The sequence below is a fragment of the Capsicum annuum genome, chromosome 1, assembly GCF_002878395.1.
Source record: "Capsicum annuum cultivar UCD-10X-F1 chromosome 1, UCD10Xv1.1, whole genome shotgun sequence".
Lineage (NCBI taxonomy): Eukaryota > Viridiplantae > Streptophyta > Magnoliopsida > Solanales > Solanaceae > Capsicum > Capsicum annuum.
Genome location: NC_061111.1, coordinates 17,807,768 through 17,830,734, shown reverse-complemented (window position 1 = coordinate 17,830,734; position 22,967 = coordinate 17,807,768). Strand labels below are relative to the sequence as shown.

The 22,967-nt window shown below is 29.8% G+C and overlaps 1 protein-coding gene across 1 annotated transcript; it reads left to right on the top strand.

Annotated features, from left to right (window-relative positions):
- Positions 1-1,469: 1,469 nt before the first annotated feature.
- Positions 1,470-6,425, top strand: LOC124897259. The gene is made up of 9 exons (XM_047410113.1): positions 1,470-1,571; positions 3,341-3,811; positions 3,978-4,073; positions 4,152-4,232; positions 4,319-4,432; positions 4,659-4,739; positions 5,817-5,916; positions 6,010-6,241; positions 6,332-6,425. Exons 1-9 carry the CDS (start codon positions 1,470-1,472, stop codon positions 6,423-6,425), a joined length of 1,371 nt encoding a protein of 456 aa, XP_047266069.1.
- Positions 6,426-22,967: the final 16,542 nt, after the last annotated feature.

Sequence of the window (22,967 nt, the reverse complement as noted above, 5' to 3'; positions counted from 1 at the left end):
CACGGTAAATCATTGTAGTCAAAAAGGGGAAAGCAAATTTACATGTGATGTTGATTTAAAAATCATGAAGTAAAAAGGGTTGTTAAATGTTAACTTCCCATATTGATGGGAGATCATGTTAAACTCTCTACATTTTTGACTTTGGTTTTTGGGTCACATGAATTTTGGGACATTTTGATAACTTCTTCCTAAGAAAAGGATGTTAACATTTTTTGCCAAATGGAATTTTAAAAAAGAAAAATCACCCTCCTAGTCATAGTCGTTCGTATAATCAGTGTGTATACCAAGTACATAATCTATATACACTAATTATATATAGATAATACGATGATTGTATCGGCTGAAGTTTATAATTATGACTCCCTCCATCCTTTGACTCGGCATAGAATTTAAGAAAGAAAGAAATACTTTTGAAACTTGTGGTTTAAAATAAGTCATAGATATTTATGTGACGATAAATCAATTCATTAAGGATAAATTGACATTCTAAAGTCCAATTGTTACTAAATAGTATAATAATGTGTTATTCTTTTTTAAACTGATTAAAAAGAAAAATGAGTCATATAAATTGAGGTAAGATGAAACAGTTTCTTTTTGGGGCTATTGTGTAGTATAGCCAACTTGGGATGAGCTAAAGTTTGTGATTTCTTAGCCCATTCTGCTTTTTGATTTCTTGGGAGTTTGGGATAGGTCAGTTTGGGCATAAAATGGGCTCAAAAGTTCAATTGTAACACTTGTACATCCTGTGAATACTCCTTTTCTTCAGTAGTAGCTCACAAAAATAAAAGGTCAAAAAAAAATTAAAAATTACATATATACATAAATATAAGTTACATAATTACATAAAATTCTCAATTAGTAAAGTAATTACACAAATTTCATAATAATTATAAAAATCTCTTTATTTGATAATTTCTCTCTCCTCAATATTATACATGTAACAATCGGTTTTTGGCCTCCGTCTTTTACTCCCTAATGCTCTCATTATCAAGCCAATTTTTACTCCATTTTTGAAAACCCTCTTTTACGGCATACTTGAAGTAATCTCTATTTGTGGTTATCAAATTGTAAATTATTCAACAGTTAATTGTTTTTAATATTATACTTCATTAATTTTTTTTTTCAACTTTACCTATTCAGGGGTTTTCCGTTTGTATTTTTTTTTTTTGCATGTTCAAATTATAGTATTGTTCAATCTTATTCAAGTTAAGTAGTTCATTTTTTCGTCATTTTTCATATGGTACAAGTTAGATCTTTGATTTTCTTGTTTGGTAGTTCGATATAACAATACTGTTAAGTTAAAATAGTGTTAATTGGTAATGGATAATCGTCCAAGTTTTAGTTTAGGAATTACTTAGTTAGATGCAACTGTAGAAGATATTCCACTTAGATTTGTTCCTGCTACATTTGATGAACAAGATCCTAATTGAGCAGAGAATCGCTCAAAGCACAGAAACGACCCCATTACAATGAAGAAATTGAGGGATAAGGATGCTTCTAAATCGAAGAAGTCTACTTCACAAGCAAGTAAAAAGAAATTTGATGATTCCGGCCGATCACTTCTGCCGAAGGTATTTATTATGAGTGTATGTATAATTTGACACATGTATAACAAGACACGATACATTAGTGTTTCATCACAAGAATGTATAATATAGTTGTTCTGAAATATTATTCTAAAGGTTATACATTTTAATAAAGCTGATATTAATTTTTGAAATGTATAAGTTACCCTCATACATGTGTAGTTTTTGTTTATGTTTTGGTCTTTTAAATGTTAGATGTATACATAACCATCATACATTTGTATATGTTGTTTAATTATGATACTCATTGAAAATTTTATGTGTATAAGTTACCCTCATACATGTTTAGATGTAATTTCTTTTTTAGTATAATAAGAATTTGTTAGATGTATAAGTAACCATCATACATGTGTATCGATAGAATGGTTAGTGTTGGATTTTATTATACATTAATACAAGTGATTTGTTAATGATTAAGTAACCATCATACATGTCTAACAACTTATATTAATTTTAGATATATAAGTTAACCTCATACATGTGTTACTGTAGTGTATATGTTGGACTGAAATTATTATACATTTAAGCAGTTTAAATGCCAAAGTACAAATAACCCTCATACATGACTAACAGTTGTTTAATGTGGGTCTGATTTAGTTAATGAATAAGTAACCATCATACATGTTTAACAGATTATATTACTTTTAAGATGTATAAGTTAACCTTATACATGTGTTAATGTAGTGTATATATTGGATTGTATTTATTATACATTTAAACAGTTTACTTGTACAGTTATAAGTTACCCTCATACATGATTAACAACTGTTTAATGTTGGTCTGATTTATGTTATGAAAGTATAAATGACCATCATACAATCAGTAACTGTTAGCTAATTACGTTATATTTTTTATTTAGGGCATGAAATATCGAATTGATAAAGTCCCACTATACCATTGCATATGGGGAGCTTATGTAACTGTGCTTTCAGAGAAAAGATAAAGGAATATTTTGGAGATGATATATTTGGAGCATTTAGTATTATGATTTTTGGCATATTTCTGAATTTGCCACGGTGCAACTGGATAGGACAGATTTCAAAATGCCTACTCATGCTTGAAATTCAGCAGGATAACAAGGACGAGCTTCATGTTTGGGTACAAGGAAAAATCCTCAAATTCACAATGCTTGAATTCACCATTATTACCGGTCTGAAGTGTATCGATAATATTGATGATTATATGTATACTTCATCATCGAAATCAGCGTTGATGTCGAGGTATTTTTTCGACAATAAAGGAGAAATAACTCGGTTAAAACTGATAACACGGGTGCAGATGGGGAACTTTGATAACGCTAAAGATGCTCTGAACCTGACGATATTGTTCTTTGTTCATACATTCATGTTTTCTTAGCATAAGAAAGTACTAATCAGTGTTGCACACTTTCAGATTATCGAGGACGGTCGGTACATTCACTTTCCATGGGGGTAGGTCACATTTGAAAAGTTAATGAGTTCCTGGAAGCAGGATTTCATTACTGCGAAGCAGTTATATTCATTGGGTGGAATGCCGCATGTTCTAAATGTTTGGATATTTGAGTGCTACTCTGAGGTAGAATAAAAAATTATTGTCCGTTAGAGAAACGTTATTCCCAAAATACTAAACTGGTCGCTGGAGTGTATAAGGCCTAAGTACGAATCTTTTATGTCTGGCATGTTCAGTAAGGTAATTGTTTAACTTTGTACTTATTTTATTTATTCAAGCCTTTTTATTTATGTGCAAATATTTTATTTTGAAATTTTTCTTTTCAGCATTCGTACAAGAATATACAACCTACAATCGAAGAAGTTAGTAGGTTGAATTTGTCCTTTTCAAAAGATTTTGAGACATGTGATCCAACAACTTATGCTTCAACATTCGATTCTGGAAATTTGAAAAGGACAACAGATGAACTTCAACAGCGTGTTGATACCATTGCTGAAGAATTTGGTGATTTCAGCACTATACCGTCGCAAAAAATTCTCATAAAGGCGGATTTTGCATCACCTGTATCACCTGACCAACCTTTGAAGAAAAGAAAGGCTGTCATGTTCAAGCAAAATAATCAAGCGGTGATGGTTGATGATACATCTGGACGTGATCATGCAGTACAACATGTGTCTGATTTGTATAGTGAAACGCATAAGGATGCAACAGACAAGGGAGAAATTGGTGTGTCTGAAATTCAACATCATCATCATGGAGAAATTGGTGTGTCTCCTCAGAGTCATCAGCACAAGTCTGTTCCTTCATCTTCCACATAGCCTGAAGGGACTTCTAAATCAACTTTAGATGGTGATGAAATAAAGAATTACATCAACAAATGTGTAAGTTTAGTTTCTTTATCATACATTTTTTTTGAATAGCATGATGTGTTTCTACTAACTTTTTTTTTCTTTACGTGATAAGTTTGCTGAAAAGATAGCCGAACTGGTTACACTAATATCAAAAATACCTACTGAGGTCATCAAAGCATTGAAGAATGAAGAAAATAAGCAATCACAGGTATAACAATTTAATTTCATTATATTTTGTCTAACGTTGATAAAATGTTCATACATTCAGATTGTTCGTGCTATATAGGAGGAGAAAATTGATGAACAACAACAAAGTCAAGAAGACGGATCCAACAAGCAGGAGAGACCACATAAGGAGGATATGCAGGTACTTTTTGTCAATTATGTTGTTCGTTTATTATAAATCTACATAATTACCTTATCAAAAACAAATGTTGTTTCTTTTTAATACAGCATGAAGATTATGATAAGGGATCACTCAACGATATGGAAGTGTCTCGAGATGAAAGTAGCACATTCTTGCAGAGCAACAGTTGCTGGAATTTTTTTCCCCTTAATAGTTGTTACGTACTAAATTTGGGCAGTTTAATTTTTCATCATACATTCACTTGAATGTATAATGATCAGTTGTACATTAAACTTACTACTTTTTCCTTCAATAAACTACATGTTATTTATGAATATCTTCATAAATATGCATGTCATTTACAATTACTTAAACAACATCATTCTAGAATCACCTAAAAAAAATTATGAATAACTTTTCATTAAAGCGACTTGTTATTTAATTTAGGATGTGAATGCAGCCAACAAAGAGGCAGGTCGTGAGGATGATTTTGAAAATGAGGACTATTCTGATTTGCAAGCTTTGGAGGTATCTTTCTGTACATCAAATTATTTTTTGCCTAAAATATATGTCTATATAAATGTAACTTTTGTTATTGGCTGGAAAAAGGATATTAACCTTATCGGATGAATATAAAGTTGTATCAATCTTGACGCTTTCAATATTTTGCACATTGTTTAACAGTTGTCTTAATAAATATAAATTTTTGTCTTCATGTAACTTGGATGATGATAATTATCACATAAATAATAGGATGAGATTATGGCATATGAAGAAGAATGTAGCGATGAAGAATTGGGAAAAAAGAAAATTTCAGATGTAGAAGATTTGTCGGTATTTTTAAGTCTCTAATATTGTTTAATTACTACTACAACTTTCTATACACATGTAGTTTCTTCTAACTTCTTCATATTAGGGAAGTTAAATGTACATAAAACATTCAATCGAATGTATCAGGAAGAGTCATACATTCAACATACAAACATTTACATGAACATAAAACTTGTAGTTTATGAATACCATCATACATATTTATGTTATTAATGCTATAAAATGGTTTATGAATCACATATGACGTCGTTTGTTATTACTGATATATTTATAAATTCATATGCACCCATTACAGAAAGAAATTTCTTATCACTGGTGTAAAACTTCATCTCAATCTTTTATATTATACTTTAAATTTATATTATACTTTGAATAAATGTTAATACACGATAATTTTTATTTAATATAGGATGTGAATGTAACCGCTAAAGAAGATGTTAATAAGTGAATTTGAAAAATCAGGAATCTACTAATGTGACAGATGTGCAGGTATTCTTTTGTCCCTAATATTTTTTTTTTACAAAATATATCTATCTACGTGTTCGACCTTGTTAAAGTACGTACTGGGACTTAATGTTATTTCTCTGGTGCATATCAAATTTTTTTCTGTGGATTTGAACCAACTGGAATGTATTGATTTTTTTCTCTGCTGCATATCAAATTTTCCTGATATTGATGTTGTCATGATTTCTAACATAAATGTCGTAAGCATTAATATAGTTACACATTCAGATACTGTATATACACATTACAAATCCTTATGTGTTCACGTAGGATGAAGTTGGTGGGACAATAACTGATTCAATACAAGCAGCTGTAGATACAATTTTATTTGGTCTGTCAACACCTTCAACTACAAAGTCATTGGATGTTGGTGCTTTAAATAAAATGACCGAAAGATAATGGGACCTTCCAAACAGTCAGATTCCACCTGACTTCCCTGATGCTCAGGTTTGAGAGCTTCAAGCCTTAAAAGCAAAAGCACCTGTCAAACGAGAAAGAAAGAAGTCCAGAATTTTAAGGTCACCATACATTTCAAAGTATGATTTTGGCTCTAAGGATGCGGTTGATTTCGATAAAGAGGAGAAGATGAAGTATGCTTTTGATGGGTACAACATTAACCTAGATTTGCCAAATGAATTGATGATTGATTACTCCCAGTGTATTGCCGTAGGATTACTGAAAACTCGTTCTGCCAAGTAAGAAATTTGGTATTTTTTTTCCTAACAATACTATGCCATCTTAAACTAAACGGTAATTGTCATGTGTAATCAATGATGTTTTTCCAGGAAAGAAACGGACAATCACTATCGAGTAAATGCTTCTGGATTAGGTTACAGACAATTGAACTTTGTCGTTGCACACCCACAGTCTAAGAATTGATTTTACTTGATATCCGAACGCAAGACATGCTGGAACGATGAGGTAACTTATTCTAAATATTATCCATATCATAAGTTCTTTTGCTGATACTTAATATTCTACAACACCATAGCATATCATACATGTAAATCAATGTATAATAACATATCATACATGTTAGCCAATGTATAATAACATATCATACATGCAGTATTTTTCATTATCATTTGTTCAACTTTAATTAACATGTCATGTATAATAACATGTAACACCAGCATAGCTGTATATCATACATCTAATTAACAAGTAAGGTCGAAGCTACTGATTTCTTTCGATCGTTTTACTATTTTACCCTGTTTTCACTTGTAGCATTTAGATGTTATATTCTACCACTTGAGAAAGAAATCAAAGATTTAGCTGGGTGATAATTATAGACATACGATGACAAGCTTCTTCTTTAAGACATATGTTGAGAAGACACATACTCGCTATTATCCAGCTAAATCGGCAGTTGAGCTATCGACGCAATAAGACTATGTAGAATTAATTATGGTGGCTAATAATGAAGATGTTATTACTAATATAATTCATGGATTCTATATGCCTGCTGGATTACCATGGTATATGGTTGATGAGGTATATGTTTCAATTAACTGCGGTAAAGAATTTCATTGGGTATTAATTGTGATTGTCTTGAAGGAAATATTGATACGTGTGTATGACTCACTGTCAAGTAAAAGAAAAAAAGAACCACCAATTGAAATACAAAAGCTTGCAGTGATGCTGCCTACTTACTTGTTAGACAATGGCTTTTATGATAAAACCGAGCGAACTGACTGACTATCACTTGAAGCGTACAAAGGGAAGATTACTCAGCAAATTGATCTTGTAAATGAAATCCCATTTGATGTTGACTATGTTCAAAATATCCCACAACAAGCGTCTGATAGTTTGTAAGTAAATTACAGTTTATTTTTCATGTATAATAATGTAATAATTGATGTACTAATTTTATTTTTTTTTAAATCAGGGACTGTAGCGCCTTTGTGTGTGCCTATGAAGAAATATTAAGTGAAGGATTGTAAGTTCATTCATATGGGTTTGATGCTGCAAGTCAATGTGCACGCTATGCTTTCTTACTGTCGCATTACGGAATGGAAAAGGCAAATGAAGGGTACATGAGTGATAATGGAGATCCTCCTCGACCAAGGAAAAGTGTTATCAAAGAAATTGATGCAAGTGCAATTGTTACTTTAGAGTAGTAATGTTTTCTAATTGTTGGCATTGAATGAACTATTTCTTATTTTCATGGTTAATGTTACTCATTTCCAAGATTACTTTCTTAATGTTAATGAACATTTTATGGATGTCTTTTTTTTTTTTTTTTTTTGAAACAACTGATTTGCAGTTTCTAACACAATACTGTAATGATACAAACTAATTCTTGGTCGATATTGAGTTTGCCTTTTATTATTTTAAGACATGTATAAACAAAAATAAAAATATACTAACATTGCATTTGAACACATTATATTTTTACTGTAATGTACATTTTCTTATAAGTTAAAAATACATTGCACTAATAATTAATACGTTAAATATATGTAACACATAACATAATATATATTGTCACACTTTTTTTTTCTTAAATAAAATTTACAAAGAGAGTTCACAACATTCACTTTTATAAAGTATTACACTATTTCATACAATGATACAAATGTATAATCTAATTAATACATTCGTAACTGAACAAAATATACTTTAGATAAACATATAACGTGTAATCATAAAGAGTTATTAAAATGATATTTTTTCCTGTATAACATAATACACCAACACAAAGTATAACGCTACATCATATATTTCTTACACAGTAACTACTAACGTATAACAGTTCATACAACTTACGTTTCAACATTTTTTTAAGTGAATGTTATATTTCCCAGGTTACATAATACATATACCAATCAGTTATAACTTACATTAATATGGTTACGAAATATGATAATCGAAAAATTACACAAACTGTTCTTATACTATTAAATATTAATTGAACAAGTGAAACTCAAATAGCAACCAAAAATCTTAATACTAATTGTTCCAGCATTCCTACAAAATCTAATTAAAATGTTTATACTACTAAAACCAATCAAACCATCAGCATGTAGAAAAACATATTATCTTCATCATGATTCCTTTGGAAAGAAACCGCAAGTCCTACGGTTGTGATTGGCTCGTCCGCATTTACCGCAGCGGTTCGAATTTGAAGACAGTGATTCACTTGATTTCAAATGCCTTCCTTTTTTTGGCCTACCAGGAGGTCTTCGATATTTAGGCGGTAAAATTTCTTCATCATCAACAAAACATGAAACATTTCAATCCTTCTTGTCTGGCATTGGAACTATCAGGAGTTTATATGTCTTCATTATGGTTTGTGGCCTGTATAATTTAGAGAAATAACGACCATAATCCTTTACATCCACATATTTACTTTTTAATACGATAATTTCATGTGGACAAGGTAATTCATCAATTTGATACCGGCCACAATTGCACGTGACACGCTTAATTCTACAATGTACCTCCGTCCCGAATCATAAACACAATAAAGATAACTCTCTACTGGCTTAACCTATTACCAAAAAGCATAATATGTTTCAGATGTAAAAATATTAATGTACAATAAATGTAAAACAAAGTTTCTGTTCCATAATTATTCTAATACGTACCGTTATCTGCAAAGCTTTAACACCATTATGAGTTAGTATTTCTTCAAATCTTCAGCCAAGAGTTGTATTGGTGTAAGATGCAATTTCGTTGTTCTTACAATTCCATGCAACAAATAAGATTCTAACTTCTTCTAGGAAACCTAGAATAGAAAGTTTTCTAGCCTCAACCGAACAACCATTAATATATTCAGCTATATTTGAGGTCATCATTCTACCTCTATTCACAGGAGAGTGACACCGAACCCATTTTTCATATACAGCTTTCTTCAGATATTCCTTAACTCTTTGATCAACCTTAGCAACCTTTGACATAATATATTCAAAATCTTCTTTTTTATAAGATTTAGCCATGTAATAATATAGGTCACTAAGTCTATCTTTGCTTTTTCTAAAATGGGTGCAAACGTTTTTCCATAAATGTTAAATACAAGCTAGATGAGGGACATTAGGATAAACAATGCTTGCACCTTTTATAAAACTTTCATTTCTGTCTGAAACAATACACATGTTGTCTCTTTCACCAAATGCCTCTCTAAACTATTGAAAAAATCAAATCTACGCATTTTCATTCTCCGAATTAACAACACCGTAAGCTCTACATATAAATTAAACAAGGCAATCATTGTAAAAAAAAAAGTCAACTATAAAGGTGCTAATTTTAGCATCTTTATGAATCATTATAAATAAAACATCAATGTATAAGCTAATATAATATATAGTAAATAACAAAACAAAAAAATAGTACAAAAAAACATGAACGCACAGTACCTGTACCATCTAATGTGCTTGCCGATACAAATGTTCCTTCGTATGGACCGCTTAAATGTGCCCCGTCAACAACTACAACAGGTCTACAAAATTCAAAACCCCTTATCATCGGATGCAATGCAATAAACAAGTATTTAAACTCGTTATCTACTGCTTTATGCATCCGAATGTGCATTTGTGGATACACATGGTTCAACATATAGATATAACGGGGCATTTTTCTATATCCATCTGCTGGTCCACCTCTAAGCATCACAATCGCCTTCTTTTTTGCGCGCCATGCTTTCATGTAGTTAATGTCGACTCCGTAAACAACCTTCATCTCTTCTATAATGTCCGTTGGGGTGTGTATTCTTTTGTGATTGATTAATTTTGGAGCTGTAAATTCACTCACAAAATTAGTTGTCGCAACCTCATTATTCAGCACTCGGTCGCTAAGACTGCAACTATGCTCCGAAACAAATGTTTTAATCACAAACAATTCCGATTCATTCATACAAGACGCCTTCATGACCTACTTGCAATCTTCGTTACGACAAATCAGTACATAGCTACATAAAAATATAAAAACTTAGTCATTGTATCAAATAAAAGTATTAAACTTGAAAATAGAAAGAAAAAAAAAGTTATTCCTGAAACTGCCCCGTTATATTATACATATCTTTGAATGTATAATCAACATTATACATACGTCTTTTAACTTAAAAAAAACAATTCATAAAACACAATAAATTTCAGAATGTCTCTATTCATATTATCAGTACATATCTGCATCAAGAAATAAAAACTTAATCAATGTATAAAACAGAACTATTAAAAATTAAAATAGTAAGAACAAAAAAGAAATACTTTCACTGCCCCAATTATATTATACATATCTCTGAATGTATAATTAACATTATACATTCGAATTTTTAACTTAACAAACCAGTAATAAAACACAAAAGACTTCAGAATCTCTTAAATCAATGTATCATATATTTCTTTGACTGGCATGATTTAATTATACATTACTAAACACATATAATATCACATTATACATTTGTATATTAACATTAAACATCAACAGTTCATAAAACTACAAGACATAAACTTCTTAAAAAGAAATTGCATATGTTATAAAATCAGGATATAAAATTGATAATCTTATATCATATCTTTTTTTGTCGGATCGTTTTGCTTTTGTGTTGAATCCATTGGCTATTGCGTGTCTTGCCATTACTGAAACAAGACTTTCCTTATCATTGTATATCTGACTCACCATTATTTCAGTGTTCTTGCAATCAATGATGAAGTTTTTTACTTCAATTTCAGGCATATATAGAGCATACTGATTATCCGTTTCAACTACTGTTAACGCAACTGAATCATATTCACTACCCTCGATACACATTACAACACCAGTTGGTTTATCAAACTCTATTTCACTATTGGCTTTGTCGCAAATTGAAATACAAAGCGGAAAATTAACCAAACCAGCAAGTTGTTTCTTTAACTCAACGTAAACCCTCACTCCATTGTCGTTTCTTATGACAATTGGAGAAGAGTTTCCTTCAACAACATATTTCACTTTAATTTTTTTTACGTACTTCATCTATATCTAACTCCATGGCAATCGTAGAAACCAATTTCAAGAAAGTAATACTTTCCAAAGCAATTATTGCGTCACTTTTGTATGACTTATAAGTAGTTTTTAACTCCCAAATTTCAGAATGCCACATCAATATTGGGATATTCATGTTGCTTTTTGAAGTATTTAAGAACGTATGTAGAAGAATTTCTTTGCTTTTTTCGAATTTTTTTAGAAGAAATTTGTTGCAGCAATATAGCTTTTTCTCTTTCCAGATCTTGAATCAAATATTACAGAAAATAAAAATTGAATTTTTAGATTTTTTTTTTTTTAAATTCAAATTTCAGTTACTAGTTTTATCCATAAATGAGTTAATGTTAGCTAATTATTGTCGTTAATGAAGGAACAGTAATATAATTACTCATTTCAATTACCTTAAATTTAGGAATAGCTGTTTCATCATACATTCGACCAATGTATAATAGTTGGCCGAATGTACGAGTATATTTACCAAATTTCGGGAGAGAGAAAATAAGAGGGGATTTTGTGTAATTACTTTCTTAAGCTAGAGGATTTATGTTGTTTATACAAAAAACAAAATAAAAGTGATATTTCAAATTCATTGTCTCCTCCACGCTTCCAACCCCCACTATCTATTTGCATACTATTTTTTACCTTACATCTAAGTACTCTCGGAATTATATTGTTTTGCTTACCAGATATTAGAAAATTAGTAAGGAATCCACTTATATCTAAGATACCATTTTCTAAAAAAATAGTAATTTTTTTGGAAAACAATTTCTTCGTACCAAAGTACTACTAAACAGACCTTTAGATTCACTAATTTGAGATTTAGTGGTTTAGAGAGAGACATTCATCCTAACATATTTGGGAATTTTTATGTAGTCTGCCTGGACTGGGCCTTGATATAATTTTACCGAAGCCTAGATATACAATGCAATGTAGAATTGAGTCTAATTTAGTTGGTCTCAACTCCATACTGAATCTCACACTGTCGAGTCACAACCAAAGGAGCAAAAAAAAATAGGAGCTCCTAGGAAGAGGTAAAAAAAATAAAAATAAAAAAAAATCTCATAATTGAATAGTGCGATAACAGTCCTTGTCTGAAACATATACCCCAACATTCTACTGGATTGTCACAAGTTTCTGTAGCTCAAATTTCAGTCACTTTTGGGCCTCTTAACATTGCTTGGGCCCCAATCACATTTGTCATGGTTCATTTCATATGTTGGTACGTAAGAGGCCCACTAGTCCACTACCCATCTACACTGTTAATACCAATTGGCAGCGTAACAAAGTTTACATGATTATATTAGTTACCTTATCCTAGTGTAATTAATTCGAGGATACAAGTACGACTACATTATTTTACACGATAACTATTATTATCTTTAGATACGTTTAAAATTGGATGAAGGTTGATTAAATTTGTTATTTCGGATATCTTAATGAGACAAAATAGGATGAATACTTTGTCAACCTTATCTAAGTTGACATATTGTTTGCATAAAGCTTTGAATTTATGGACTTTTGGTACTTTTGTATGTTGTACTTCATATTTCCCAAGGCAAGATCATCCAAGAAAAAGGACAAACAACGCTGCTAGCAGGGGGTGGAAGTGGAAGTGGAATTAGGGCTGGTCATATTTTGGTTTAAATCGAAAAAATTAAAAAATCAAATTAAGATTTTAATTTCGGTTTGATTTTTCGATTTTTCACATCGGTTTCGATTTTCAATTTTTGAAATTCGGTTAAACGGTTTGATTTTTGGCTTTTCAAAAAAATAATTCGGATAAATCGATTAACCGAAATTCTATAAATAATTAATAATATATATATTTTTTATTATATATATATATATATAATATTTAATATATAATAATATAATATAAATATATAATAGCAACCTTAATAACTAATAAGTAATTGTACACCACATACAACTAACAGCATACATTAGTCCAATAGTCGAACAATCGATCGAACCATAGACCTCCAGCAAGATCGTCGTCTGTACAACAACACCAAAGCCGGCAACTAGACGACCATTGTGAGCTACAGCCTACAGTGCAGGCTGTGGTCTTTCCGGTAGCGACCACTCTTCTGAGTTCCGACTGTTTATGCAAACTTATGCATAATGAAGTTATATATTATGTTAAACTTATGGTTATATCATTTAGTTTCATCCATGTTGAGTTATTTATATTTGGGAATGAAAAATAGGTTTGAATTTTATTTTTAAAAAAAATCATTAATTTTAAATATCCAGTCATAACAAAGAGAGGTTCACTACTTTAATCTTCAAAACCGAAATAAAATTCCGAAATAACCGAACCGAATTTGTAGAAATCGAACCGAATTTATTTCGGTTTGATTATGGTTGTCATTTTTGTCAATCCAAAAATTGAAAAATCGAACCAATATTAAACTATCAAACCGAACAAACCAAATGACCAGCCTTACGTGGAACTAGGCAGGGAAAATGATTCAGTAAAATATTTTTTGTCAAAAAGTTACAATATATATGTAAATTTTAATTATTTTTTATTATATATAATTGATTTTATATTTTTTAGACTTCATATATTTATTTTATCATATTTTTTAATTTTCTTAATAAAAATTCCGATTCCGAAGTGAATGTTTGTTAGAACTTGAATTGACTGCCTTCTAAGTACATTAGTAATTAGTTTAGAAATTTTCCAAGGCAAAGGAAACCATTTGTAATTCCTTTTGAGGCCCAATACATACCAACAAGAAAAGCAGGCAGAAATAGTACACCCTTTTCAGTATACAGATTGCATTCCTTTTTATATTCCATCAAGAAGAAAGTATATTTTTAAATATAAAAATAACTTCATCTGAATTTTTCATTTTACCTTCCACTAGAAAAAGTTTGGGAAAAATAACCCTTGAGAACCGCTCTTCCTACGGCCGACTTAGATCATGATGAGATGATGACCTCAAAGATAATAGTGATATAACCACGGTTGGTTGGGTTGGGGTCATAAATTTCTTATCCTTTCAAATATTTCATTCACAAGTCTTTCTGTTATAACTTGAAATATTTTAGACATAAATATTATGGGATGGTAAGGCCAGTACAAATCTCAAAGCATTATTATAACAGAAATATACCCTCCATTTTTAAAAAATGACCTGGATTGATTTGATATAGAGTTTAATAAAATAAAAAAGACGTTTGAAGCTTGTGGTATTAAATTAAAGTTATAATTAATGTATCAAAATATGTTTTAATCTTGTGGTCTGAAACATGTCACATTGAAAGTTGAAATTAAAATGTTTTTAAAGAAGTAAAGGGTCAATTTTTTCAAGACCAATTAAAAAGAAAAGTAGGTCTTTTTTTTTTAAACAAAGAAAATAATATTATGACTTATTTACGATATACATTAACTAAGTTCATAGTTAAGTAGTATTTATACATATCTGACATATTTTTAAGATATATACGTAATTTGAACAAAAGTTAAGACTTATATGAACTCATATGTGACTGGGTGCTCACCGTTTGTTTTTTTGGCTTAAGCACTATATTTTCATATATTACTCCTTTTTTTATTAGTATTAACATGCAAATACACTGATTAAACACCCATTATATGATTAATAAAAACTCAATATGCCAAAATAAGGCACATATATGGATCCTTCTTGAGTTAAACGTTTATTGAAAGAGATAACTTGCATGTTAAAAACGTTACATTTTCTAAGAATTTCACACGACACCCTAATCTTTTCCCAAAAGGTGTTACCACGCTATTATGATCACAGTTGACCTTTTGTAGAGGGGACCCCTCAATGGTGATGGTACAAAGTTAATTATTGATGGGTGCAAAATGTACATTGAGTTAAGTTACAACCACTTAAGGTTATGCTAAGCTAGATTCAGCGAATTGCTCAATATGATATGGACATGTGGTCCGAAGGTCATGAGTCATGAGATCTCATATTAAAATTCACTAGAAATTGACTATTTTCATTCGTATCAAGTGTGTTGTTCGTATCAAGTGCAATGAAAAGTATAACTCGACACCTAAGTTGTTATGAATGGGCCAAAAACAGTTATGTTAAAGTAGCCTAATACCACCTTAAGTGGCTATGTATGGGATACGGGTTAATAAATGTAAATTTTACCTGTATCCCAACATATTTACTACTATTTATCTAAAATCCCAATTTTTTTTATAAAATTTCAAAAAAATTCACTTTTTAGACATTGAAGATACATATAATTAATGTTAGATACATATTATAGATACATTTAGTCAGTAGACTAATTTTCTTAATTTAAGGTCTGTAATGACCAAATTTTCATTAATGTAGCAATTAACCTAACTAATAATGGTAAAGAATGAAAATAAATCCCACAAAAACAGGTCGTTTGTTTCTGATTCCAAATTTTTAAACAAATTATCTTCCATTATCAATTTTGTTTCTAGATAAAACGGTTGCTTCTTTTTTTTTCTTTGATATTTTGTTTGAGGTACTTGGAATGAACATTTTCGTGTTGTTACGTCATTCCGACGTTTGGATTAACGATATAAAGTACGAGTGTTATAAGAGTGATGGAATCTTGTTAGTGAACATGAAATGTATGAAAAATTTATGACAAAATGATAGATTGAAATGGTTTAATTTGATGTACGGGTACCCGATTCAAATTAGCACTACAATTAATGTGATATTTAGCTACGATATAAAATTCGTCACTAATTGTTCACTTTTAGTGACAAAAGTTACCTTTCGTTGTTAAATACATGGGCCACATATTTTAGTGACAAAATATAAATTTTCATAGCACAATTTTGTCCTCTAAAGTTTCCCGCAAAAAAATGAGTTGGCACCATTTTATTAAGCAACATTAGTCACGAATTATGTGTTATCAGTGACACATTATTTCGTCACTAATAGTTTATATAGTTTGTGACAAATCAACTTTTTGTCTTAATAAAACTAATTAATTTTTGGACACAAAAATATTTTGTCACAAAAAATAGTTTTGTTACAATAGTGACATATTATATTTTGTAGTTAAATGTTGTAAGCTTTAGCCATAAATTTTATATTTAATTGTGACATTAGTTTTTGTCACTAATAATTTATATAATTAGTGATGATCATTTTATTTTCTCTAATCAATCTATGATTTACTGACAATAAAAATTTGTTACAAAATTTTCAAGGTATAAATAACAACGACTTTAAAATTTATAGTTGAACAATTCAACTATTTGCGATGAAAAATTCGTAGCAAAATACGAAATTTTCTTTGGCTATTGTGAATGATTACAAGTAGAGCAATGTATTATGTGGACAAGAACAGAAATGATGGATATCAGATGGCCAAAGAAGCTTAGAAAAGGTTTTTAGCCTCTTTAAAATAGTTTCATTTCATATAAAATAATATCATTACTATATAGAAAATGTATCACTTCTATATATGTATGAAAAATGTATTATGTACAGAAAAAACTGTATCATTTTTGTATCACTAATGTATACAACTATTTTCATCATAGTATAGAAATTGTATCAATATGTATATGTCTGAAAAATGTATCGTACATAATGAGACTATATCGTTGTATCTATGTATATGAAAATGTATTATCATTATATAATTTATGTATAAATTCTCACAAATTATACAGATATATACAATTAGTATAACGTATTATACATATTTCGGGATACTAGTTTGACCGCACGTGCCTCACACATATAATATTTGATTATTTAAAATTAAATGATTTTATCTATCACTTTTCGAAGATCCTTCACATTTTAATATAATAATGTAAATATAAAATATATTTTAGTATAAGCACATATACATTTTCCCACCAGAAGTTTCAAGTGATTGATCACTTATCACTTTTGTGTTTCTCAGGCTACACCTCTTTCCCTTGCTGCCAGAGCCTAAGAGAGATGCATAAATTTGAAACATAATTGTGGCACGATTATTTTTCATTTTTCTTTCTATATTTATAATTTTTTCTTGTTTTTAAAGTCAAATTTTTACCAAATTATTGATTACATTTTTATTATGTACTTAATTTTTTTAAAATTTTGTACTCCTTAAATTTTTCTTATTCTAACACTTTTATATTTATTTCTAGATTTTCAAATCTTCTTAAAATTAAATTTAGTTGATTTAGAATTGTTAAACTAATGAAAAAAGTTTTAGCTGTCATTAAATCTGATGACTTCTAATAAGAAAAGATTTTACCATAAATATATTTAATTAATAAAGCATTAATTCTAATGACTTCTAATAAGGAAAGTTTTTACCATAAATATATTTAATTAATTTTTAACACATAAATATTAGAAAAAAAATATAAAAAAGAATATTTTAGGTAAAAAAAAATATATATTTAATTATTTTTTAACACTTAAATTTCAAAAAAAAAAAATGAAAAAGACGATTTTATCTAAAGTAAAGACGTTTAATGAATGACAAAAAGTTCAAACAATATTTCTAATGCCCTTCACATTTTTAATATATTATAGAAATTATAGATATAGATATAGATTATAGATTATAGATTTCTTAAGCACACCAAGTATAACAACAATATCCTAGTCAATTTTACTATTTTTCTCATATAATTTTAATTTAGTTATTAATTTTAATTGATAAGTACTTTGAGGTCAGCTAATATTTTTTTAAACATTCCATAATTAAAATATTGTGTTGGGTATCTTTATCCTAATATAAAGAGAATAAAATCAGTTGCAAAATTTTCTTCCCAATTAAAATACCTTTCATGTTAATTTTCTTTTTTATTGAAACATTTCATAGTTAAAAAATTATGTTGTTTGTATCCTAACATAAAGACACTACAATTAATTATACATAGTAGATAAAATCATCTTTGTACTATTTTTCTCATATAATTTTAGTTTAATTATTAGTACTTATTTGTAAAATATATAAAAATAAAAACACGAATGTCAGCTACATAATTTAATAGTAATTTAAAACCAAATATTTATTTACTATCTTTATATTTAAAAATAACAAGGATGAAGTATTTTAAGAAAGCAACTACTATATAGAAAGCATGTAAATAATATTAATATTTAAAAGTAAAAAGTTATGTACAATGAGAACACCAAAGATTAACAAAACGCGGGTTCATAACAAATAAGTATTTTGCTAGTTATGTCCATGTGTACGATGGGTAGGATAACTGTTTTAGTGTGTGCCAAAAAATAAGGGGAATTTGATAACGTGCAAATGAGGTGAGGGTAGTGCTGTAGTAATGTGCTCATCAGGGATATGCCATTTTTTCCCTTTATTTTGTATATATTTTGAAAAGATTTATATGTAAATTAAATACAATAAAGGTAACTTTAATGTGATATTTTTTTTACAATAAAGGTAACCTTAATGTGATATTTTTTTTTAACTTTATATATATATATATATATCAGCATTCATTTATATGTCTTTTAAATGATTAAATAGGTACAATAGTTTTGTTAAAAAAATAGAATTCCATTAAAAGAATTTGGCCGTAGAGCATTTGATGGAGCAATTATAGGTATTTAGTATATGTAGAAGATAATTTAATTATTGTCATAATATTTTGAATTTAAAATCAACTAAAAGTTGTATTAGTTTTTTCCTTATTTAAATTATATAATTTAGGACTTTCAAATCAACTAATATTTTGTATTGATTCTTTCCATATTAAAGGACTCTTACATTATATAAAAACATGAAAAAAAAATACTCTGCTTTTTGAATCTCTCAATTTTTGCTTTTCTTCATCTTTAGTAGGAATATAAGCAAAGCCATGCCACTAGGAGGACGTATATATAAACAAAAGACACTTATTGAAGAAATTATTTCAGTTGCTCAATCTGTTGAAGAGTGAAACAAAAGTACTCCCGCAACTACTACAGGTAATATCATACATGCAAGATTGGTTAAACTAAGTTATTCGGTACTTATGTTGATGAAATATGATGGATATTTCATAAAATTAATTAGTTGAGGTAGCGTGTCAAATTTTTATTAAGCCGAGGGTGTATTGGGAACAATTACACTAGACCCCACTTGTGGGATTACAATGGATATGTTGTTGATGTTGTTGTTGTGTTTGTTTATGTTGTTTTATGAAATTTGTTTGTTGGAAATGTAAGAAGTTTGGGAAAAAAGAAAAAAAGAGAAATTTTGGGGTCATTGTGAAGTCAATGATAGTCAAATGAGTTTCCTCCAAGAAACAAAAATGTGTCCTTTAGGTCTTTTGATTTAGGTTATACTAGTTTTACCAAAAATATTATATCTTGGTTGTAACTGTGTTTAATAGGTAACTGCTTCAATCTCATATTACCCCACTTATGAGATTACAATGGATATGTTCTTTGTTGTTGTTGTACTTGTCTATGTTGTTTTGCTGTGTATTGTTTGTTGTAAATGTAAGAAGTTTTAAGAAAAAAAATAGAATTTTTTGGGGTTATTGTGAAGTCAATGCATAGTCAAATGTATTTTTCTTTTGTTGGTGTTGTACTTTGTTTAACCCAATAAGAAGATTATGAAAGGATTAATGGGTAAGTCAACTGATTTTCATTCAGAAAGATTAGTTCTTTAATTTTAGTTATACTAATTTTACTTAAAAGATTGTATCTTGGACGAACTGCGATTACTAGGTAACTATACCTCAACCGGAGAATAACTGTTATAACTAGAGTATAAAGGCTACTTATCCATCCTTCCTAAACTCCACTTGTGAGATTATAGTGGGTATGTTGTTGTTTTTGTGTATGTTGTTTTTCTGGGTTTTCTTTGTTGGAAATGTAAGAAGTTTGGGAAAAACAATAAGACAAAACAGAAATTTTGTAACGCCCCGAAAATCTGTCCTGAGATGTCACACGACGCTTGGAACCACAAGTGATCCCAAGCTAATCCATGAACTAGCATATTATTAAGCAACTGAATTATGACATAATAAATAACTATTTACTATGCGGAAACATAGTCATACTAAAGATCTAAAATAGATACAATATTGATGAAGCTTTATAATCTGATAAATTTGAAGGATGAAACTGAAATTTACATAACTGGCTCTGACCGACATCTATGAAGCCTCTACTATACTGACTATAGATAGTTGGGACATGCCTCCAACTACCACTAATCAATACACATAAAAGTAAATGAGCTGTACATAAACTAAAAACTGTCTGGAGTTCCCGAAGTAGGAGAACTCATCACCTGCTGACTGGAATCTGCAACTGTCTGATCGTGATACGTAGGCTATAACTAGTACCTATATTATGAGGAAATGTAGCAACATAGGCGTATATGTGGATTAGTACTTCTGGAATGCACTGAGTATACAGTGGTGAATGCAATAAGTAAAACTAATTTAATATGTAATCGTAAAATATGCATGCTAAGTGTAAGTAGACTCACCAATAAGCTGGAATAAATTGAAAGCTGAAAACATCTTAAAACACAAGTAATAAACATGATTTGATAAGCTGGTGAATCTTTACACTTAGTTTCTGTAAAACTTACTTTAATGATATAAGTATAACTGAAGCTGGGATATGATAACACATACATCCTATATGAATACTGGTATGTAAAACTAGACTGTACTTAGTCTGAATAACACATGAACTTGTACTCAAACAATCAGAAAAACATCTTTCTCATTTTCTCTAAACCTCTATCCCTAAAACTTTCATACAGTAGCCCAAGAAAATACAAATAGAATTTTAACTAATCTTGACATAAGGAGAGGTCACTGAAAGTTAGAACATGAGGACCTGAAGCATAAAGGAATAAATTTGACACTCAACTAAGGCCTGAGGAATAAAGTATCAATGACATGAATTCATCAGAGAGGTCCGAACTGAGGACACACATGACATAAATTGAATTTCGTTGATCATTATGAGTAAAGCATGAGTATATGGATCTGATCATACTGTTAAACAAGAGTACTTGAGTGATGAGCTGCATGACCTAAGTTTGGAGTTCATGATTTCATGGAACATGATTTATACTACTGAGTGAACTGGAACTCCTTATAGTAGAAACTGAAAGCGTACATGGTTTTTCTATAAAGTTCATTAATATGAGCTGTGATGAGGGAGCTGACATGTTAGACATGAGTAGATATTGTGATGGTTGAAAAACTTTGCACTGAGATAAGAATAGGTTGGGAATCATCCTCCCTTACTGCCTTTCTACACCCACTGGCACTACTACTAGAATTTGAGGGCCTGACTTGGTTACTTGTTATATCATCTTCTCTTTAGCTTTAAGCAATTATCTCAAGTCTGTAGCCACTTTACTAAACTCTAAACTGAACTGCAATCACTTTACTCTAGAATCTAAGGTATAATAATACACATGAATGATAAAATCATCCACACTGAGGTCTAAACTGAATACCGAATACTACTGAGGTCTAAATTGAATATTGAATACAACTGAGGTCTGAACTGAATACTGAACTAAACTAGATTGATACTTAGATTACTGAGATTTTCCTGAGGTCTGTAACTGACTGAGTTCTATTGAGTTTTGTAACTGACTAATACTACTACTAATCATGAGGTGACTAATACTATTCTGTAACTGACACTGGCTCTAGGTAAACAGCTAAATTATTGGTATTAAATACCCCCAGAACTCGATAGTATGAAAGTAAAGCATGGCATGATCATAATAGCATAACAATAGTCAATTGTCAACAATGCTTTCATTTTGACATTTTGTCAAACACTTGGAGGTTATGGGCTTGTACATGGATGAGAACACATGGTAACATGTCATGATTACCCTATTCAATTCACATGGGCATTCTATCAAGCACATGGAGATTAATACTTGGACATGAGAATATCATAAAAACATGAGAGCATAGCATGGTTTCATAACCAACACCGTGAATTGGGGAAATTACATAAAAATTCACTTGAAATAGAACATGGGCATTTCATCACAATATGTAAGGATCAAGCATGTAAAAAACATGAACTTAAAATAAGGAAATATTTCTAATTATCTTGAATATAGGATCTACCATGGAATCAAACTAAAACTCTAAGGACATGATATGTGAGCCTTTGTTCAAAATCATTCTTGTAGGCATTTCATCAAACACTTGTAATTCATGGTTTAGGCTAAGCATGGGAGTAGTTAAAAATAGTAATAATAGCATGATTTCACCTCTAAAATCATCGATTAGAGTTTAAATTTGGCAAACAATACCATTCAAACATGTGAGGTTTAATATCACCCACAATTTTATGGAAACATGACATAAGTTTGAGATTCATGAAAAACTTTAAATAAAATTCATGGAAACATGTAAAGATTATAACTTTAAACTTGAAATTTGAGTTTTGGGCTCCATGGGTGAAAGAAGACCCATTGATGAACTCCCACATATCTTAAAGCTTTAATCTTGAAGGAGAAACA

Excerpts from the sequence above, each read along its gene's own strand:
- LOC124897259 (XM_047410113.1), top strand. The coding sequence starts at position 1,470 with ATGAAGAAATTGAGGGATAAGGATGCTTCTAAATCGAAGAAGTCTACT. Across the intron at positions 3,812-3,977 it reads AGAGTCATCAGCACAAGTCT|TTTGCTGAAAAGATAGCCGA; the intron begins GTTCCTTCATCT and ends TTACGTGATAAG. Across the intron at positions 6,242-6,331 it reads CTGAAAACTCGTTCTGCCAA|GAAAGAAACGGACAATCACT; the intron begins GTAAGAAATTTG and ends ATGTTTTTCCAG.